The sequence below is a fragment of the Ciona intestinalis genome, unplaced genomic scaffold (genome assembly GCF_000224145.3).
Source record: "Ciona intestinalis unplaced genomic scaffold, KH HT000113.2, whole genome shotgun sequence".
Classification (NCBI taxonomy): domain Eukaryota; kingdom Metazoa; phylum Chordata; class Ascidiacea; order Phlebobranchia; family Cionidae; genus Ciona; species Ciona intestinalis.
Window position 1 is genome coordinate 26,413 of NW_004190435.2, and position 6,354 is coordinate 32,766.

At 34.6% G+C, this 6,354-nt stretch overlaps 1 protein-coding gene across 1 annotated transcript; it reads left to right on the forward strand.

Moving 5' to 3' along the window:
• The first annotated feature begins 816 nt into the window (after positions 1-816).
• Positions 817-6,264, forward strand: LOC104266612 (G/T mismatch-specific thymine DNA glycosylase-like). Its single transcript, XM_009863268.3, has 7 exons — positions 817-1,809; positions 3,132-3,210; positions 3,882-3,951; positions 4,900-5,032; positions 5,558-5,735; positions 6,001-6,172; positions 6,254-6,264. The coding sequence occupies exons 1-7, from the start codon at positions 1,631-1,633 to the stop codon at positions 6,262-6,264; spliced, it is 822 nt and encodes a 273-aa protein (XP_009861570.1). The 5' UTR covers positions 817-1,630.
• Positions 6,265-6,354: the final 90 nt, after the last annotated feature.

Sequence of the window (6,354 nt, forward strand, 5' to 3'; positions counted from 1 at the left end):
ACAAATCCTGGATAACGCACGTAAAGGAACCGATTCTGAAACACAAAAAACTTTTGCCGTTGGTGAAAAGGTTTTGTTGGCAAACAATCGAAAACGTCCGTTTGACGAGTTAAACGTGGATGCTTCTTATTCGGGACCTTTTGTAATTGCTGATATTAAAACTAATAAAGTTCGACTCATGTCATTAAAAGATTACAGTCAAGTTAAAATAATGCCCAATATTGACCGTATTATACCATACAGGGAATCTTTCAACTTATCTATGTTTGAATAAATCATGGTGTAGAAATACTATAAGTTGCATGTTGTATAAATACATTGAGGAACTATATATTGTTTAATCATGAAATCTGTTACCTTTTGTTTTCTTTTATTTTGTGTTTATGTTTTATTTTTGCAAAAAAACAAATTGTGCTTTTCTACTACAGCGATTAACTAGAATTGGCAAATTCTCTTTACCAAACACTATAATGCATCGCACAATAATAATAATGAGATGTAAGTGGAATTCCGTGGCCCTGTGGTTAAAATTACTAAGTTTTACATGTAAATTTATATTTGGCCTAAGAGCTTAAAAACCTGTTCTTTTGTTTAGATGAGAATTTGTGTTGATTTTTTGTCTTTGTGCTTTAAATTTATTTGTTTTGTATTCTTTCTGTAGAATTGTAGGTGCTGAAAACGCCCAAGTTCCAAGATTATTATTTTAAAAATATATTCAGTCAAAATTTTGACCCCTCTGTCGCGTCTTTATTCGTTGCAACCGAAACGACCAAGCTCAGCAATTTGTCGAAACGACTGTATTTTTTAAATGGTTATGACGTCCAAACTTTGAAGAAGCGAACGGGTTTGATGTTTTTGTGGAATTTCATCGAAAATTTACGAAATATTTAGAAGTAACGTAGGAGGAGATATAAAATACTGTATATATACTGTTGTATTATAAATATGAGCTTTATTTACGTTTAAATTTGTGGAAAATGCGTGTTTAGTTTACAAAAGAATGTATTTATTTTCGAATAACGTTTAGAAATGAAAAACAAAATATTAGAACGTTTTGCAAAAGTCAGAATCATATTGTAATGAATGTATAAGTAATAAATATAGTTATGTTAGCAATCGTCGTTTTTCATGCGTATTTTCCTTTATTTTAACCAATAAGTGTTTTAAACTTTAAATTGATAACATGTCACATGAAGTGTCGTTTTACCATAATCCCCGTTTTTTTCGTTATTCTTGCATATTATCCCGACCTATCTTATTGTAACTAAAGTGACAAAAGGTGTGAAAAAAATTAAAAACTTTAATCCTCATAAAAGTCGAACTTTTTAACTTGGCTTGTAACCAGAGAATGTTAGGTTAAACCCGTATCCACCACCATTTAACAATCTTGTATAAATTGCCCATCCAATTTACATTAGTAATCAGAACTGAAGAATATGACTTCACACAAAAACTTATAGTCAGCAGAATAATATTATATTATTGTATTTGTTCCCCTTTACTTGTTGTTAGTTGTTGCTATCTGTTTTCGTTTTTAAAAGTCTAAATTACTCACATTAACATTATACAAATTTAAATTGTTGGACTTTTTGCATGTTATATACTTTCTAGCACTTAATCCTTGATTATTATGTCCTTGTTTTTCGCAGTAGTAAACAGAATAGAAATGGCAACTTTGCAAAATGGGTCTTCCCCCGTTGTTAAAAAGCGAGGCCGCCCGCCGAAGATTAAACCTGAAAGTGGAGCGACTCCGTCCAAACAAACAAAAATTACCGACAACATGAAAAAAACAAAGAGAACTGTGGATAGGTGGGTTGTGTAGGTTTATATCGGATATAAGCCACAGTTGCCCATAATTCCCATGTTTTTTTATGGGTGGGATCATATGAAAGCAGGCCTGGGATTGTAACCTGTGGTTTAGGCCAGAGTGACCCATTACTTTAAACCAAAACATTCTATTCTATATGGTTTCAATGTCAAAGCATGCTATTTAGAATACTAAATGGGCAACAGCAGTCGTTATAGCATGCGTGTTCTGTTCCATACCCCGCATGCCTGCTTATGCGTTATCACGTATGAAACTTGTTTATTTTTGCATGGCTGGGCAATGACAGTTGTTATAACACAGGTGTTCTGTTCCATACATCTCGTGTCTGCTTACGAGTTGATTTCAGCACCATTTGGTTTAAATGTTAGTATAGGAAATTTAACATCAGCTGTTTAAGTCTGATTCTAATATTAAAATATATCCCTTAAATGTTAAAGCAAACCACATTCCTATGCTAATTTGTGCAATATTGGAAATGAATTTTCCTATAGCTCCATTAATATGTAAATTATCACTGCTTTGTATTCTAAATAGATGTGGTGGCATTTTCATACACCAGTTTAAATTTAAATAAAGCAATAGGGCCATCAGCAATGGCTTCAAGCCTTCAATCTTGCAGAGTATGCAAAACCTATCCTTTAAATATTCCCAGAAGAAGTACAAACCTAGTTACAGCAACTGACATGTTCTATTTTTACAACCCCTTAAGTTTTTTAATATCAACTTCACTGGTGTATTAAAAATCATACAAGCTTGGCTTGCCATCTGTTTTGCAAACTTATGTTTTGACATCTTATTTAGGTCACTTTATTAGCCTAGTTTTCCATGTCTTTATACGAAAGCTGTTGCAGCTTTTGTGTGCGTGGCTTCTTTATTTCAAATATAAACTTTTTCTATATAAGTTTTGTATATAATATAAGTTTTCTAATATATAGAGCTTTTCTTTTTGTTTGCACAGTGAGGTTTTACTCACATATTGACTGTCAAACCTATTCGAGAGTATTTGATAATTTATTTATTTAAAAACCAAAAGGTTTAAGATGAAAATCGCATCATATATAATATGGGGCGTCATGTTTGTTTTAATACTAACCAGAAAACCCAGGTTATATGCGCCTGCAATGGCGCTGCCAGAGGGGTTTAGGGTGTTGCGACCTTACTCCTTTTAAAACTCCCCCCCAAAAAAAAAAAAAATGATTTTTGAAAATTTTTTGATTAAAACCCCCCCCCCTTATTTTTTTTCTGGCTGCGCCACTGTGCACCTGTATTCTATTTTATTAATTCCCCCATGATACACCTCTAGATTCAAAGGAGTCACAAAGGAAGAATTAATGACGAGGTTGCTACCAGATCGAATAAAACATGGACTCGATATTTTAATTGTGAGTTCCATATTAGTTGTAATATATTGTAATATAGGTGGGTCCCACATTTCATGGGACCGGGGATTTAGACCAGAGTTGGCCCATTACTCCAACATTATATATGCACATTCTATTCTATATGGGTGAGGTCCTACAGTAAGCCATGCCATGGGACCTGGGATTTAGACCAGAGTTTGCCCATTACCCCAACATTGTATATGCACATTCTATTCTATATGGGTGAGGTCCACTCCTACCTCGGTGATATGCCTGGTCTTAGGTTGTACAACCCATTAATGACCACTGGGTTGGAGTGACCGCTATGGTCACAAAACTAAGACATGAAACAACCACCCTTTGCGCTGCACATCTGGTTTTCCACCTACTGTAAACAAATATTTACAAATATATTTGGACTTTGCCTAAATATGAATTCCTTGACACACCCCTGTTCTACACACATAGTAGTTTTCGCTACTATTACACAGTATTATATTTCACATGCAACAATATAGCAATAGCATAAGGCTCGGTCCAAATGTCAGCCGAGCGTCAAAAAGGAAACACTCTGACACAAGTTTTTGAGTTGGATCTCGGCTTGGTACACCCCTAACACATACCATGCTCATTAAGTTTTCTCATTAAGTATTTCCACAAATAGCTTAACACCTGTGTTGTTGTTGTTATAGATTGGGATCAACCCTGGTCTGTTTGCCGCCTACAAGGGACATCACTACGCTGGTCCAGGAAACCATTTTTGTAAGTTTTCCTACAGTTTTCTTGCAGAACAATAACATATCTTATGCATCTGTATCATAATTGCGTTAGGCATAAATAGTTGGATGCAAAAACAAACTGTTTTCAATAGAAAACCATTTATCTAAGTTTTCCCACGGTTTTCTTAAATTAAAGTATTATATCATAATACATTAGGCGAAAACAGATGCTGCAAAAGTACTGTATTAAACAAGAAACCATTTCTACAAGTTTTGTCACAAAAAGCAACAGTTTTGTTGTATATGGGCAATAACAACATAATATTTAAACAATGTGGCATCTTATAAAGCCGTAAACTAATGTTGCTGCGGAAAAAAATGTTTTAAACATTTATGTTAAATTTTCGGTTAGCATATTCCACATTTCCATTCTATATGGGTGAGTTCCTATAGCAAGCATTGCCCCGACAATGACGAGACATGCGATTTAGGGCAGTAGGCCCATTGCCCCATATTTTAGTAAACTTTTGCTTTTAAACAATTATTTTACAATTGCTGCCTGTGTAATGTCCTACACTGAGGCACGTCGTGAAACAAAGGGCGGAGTTAGCCATATTTTTATAAGTTTTGGATCGGATTTTTCTTTTTTAGGGAAATGTTTATATTTGTCGGGTATGATCCCCGAGCCAATGACGGGGATGCAAGATTACCTTGCGCTTGACTTTGGGGTCGGGTTTACTAACATTGTAGCGAGGACTACACCAGGAAGCAAGGACCTGTCAAGGTAGAAGTGTCTCGGTGGCAAATACAAGGACCAGTGTAGATATATGGGGGGAATAGACTGTGTGTAATAGGTGCTATAACCTATTGCCCAATAGGGGCATAGGATTTATGCCAGAGTTGCCCCATTACCCATTTAAAAAACTGGTGTTGCTTGTTTTGCCACTGAGACATTATATTTCTTTTGTATTTATATTATTTTTATGTTTAGGGAAATGTATCAACTTATCTGGTATGGTTGGGAAACCTGTCACATCCGATAATGATGTTGAGTTAATGGAATATGGGATTGGGTTTTCCACCATTGTACAACGTACTACACCTTCAGCTAAAGACTTGACAAGGTAGAGTGACAACAACGGCCTTGAAATGAACGCGTGGCAATCGCCACCGAACTGTAATGTTAATATATTGGCATGGGTGATTAATTTTGCAAATCGCCACAGTGAATTTCGAGGTCTGAATTGATGTTATCACATTGTCTTGTTAAGTTTGTAGCTGTTGGTGGTGTCCGTGCTTCCATACTGTGTGATATGTATTAGATTTTCAAATCTGAAAATTCCAGGGTGGACCTGCATAGGATAGACTGTTTTTTGTAAAATGGCTTTCAAAAAAAAGTGTAAAAAAAATGTAAGTTTGAAAAAAAAATGTAAAATGGCAATCGAAAAAAAAAAAGGTGCTTTATCCTGTTAAGTGTCATTCACTCTGATGTTGGTACGCAAATAAATGTCAAAGTAGCTGTTTTACAAAACGAGTCTAATATGCACAGGCCTGGTGGCAACAGTTAATTTTGGCGACTATGTCGGGAACTGAATGCATGCACTTTGTGTGTTGTAGAGTTATTGTTTACAAACTTATTCTATTCCCAGCAAAGAGATCCGAGAAGGAGGGAAAGAATTAATCGAGAAAATTAAAATTTACCAGCCCAAGATAGCTGTGTTTAATGGAAAAGGTATTTATGAAATATTTAGCAAAGAAATGTTCGGAAAAAAGAAAAAAGATTTTCTTTTCGGGCGACAAGCTGAACGGATACCAGGAACTAACACGGTGAGATAATCGTTTCAAATTTTGTTGCATTTTTATTTTTTATATGTATTTTGTTTATATACTTATATATTTGGATATCACTTATTGTGTATTAAAATGTTTTTGATAAAATTTTTAGAGTAATAATGAGTGATGTGTTGTTATTTTGACCAAATATAATTTAAAACTGCAAGTTAACAGATAATATTTTATTATTTTCCAATTGAAAGGCGTGAGGTCCTATATGCTACCATGGTATCCTGAGCCTAATCATTTATATCTTCAGCATATATTTGTGATGCCGTCTTCAAGTGCCAGGTGCGCCCAATTCCCACGCGCACAGGATAAGGTCCATTACTACATACAAATCAAACGGTTACGAGATGAAATAAATGGTGTTCAACTCAACACAGATGTAGTGGAAACCACATATACCTTCGATCTCAAAAAAGCAACAGGTATTAATATCATAATCTATTCTATAGTGATCAGTTTTTACCAAAGCACAGTTAAAATAGCCACATTTTTCGTTGCCTCAGGATTCCCATAGGTGTTCATATTCATATTAATTTTTCAAATAATTTTACATTGTATGTATTTATTAAGATGTTGATATTTTCTTCTTTATGGTTCCTATCAA

Bases quoted from the DNA above. Each gene is read 5' to 3' on its own strand.
- LOC104266612 (XM_009863268.3), top strand. From the start codon at position 1,631: ATGTCCTTGTTTTTCGCAGTAGTAAACAGAATAGAAATGGCAACTTTG. The intron at 3,211-3,881 runs GTGAGTTCCATA...TTGTTGTTATAG, and splicing joins ATGGACTCGATATTTTAATT to ATTGGGATCAACCCTGGTCT. The intron at 5,033-5,557 runs GTAGAGTGACAA...TTCTATTCCCAG, and splicing joins TCAGCTAAAGACTTGACAAG to CAAAGAGATCCGAGAAGGAG.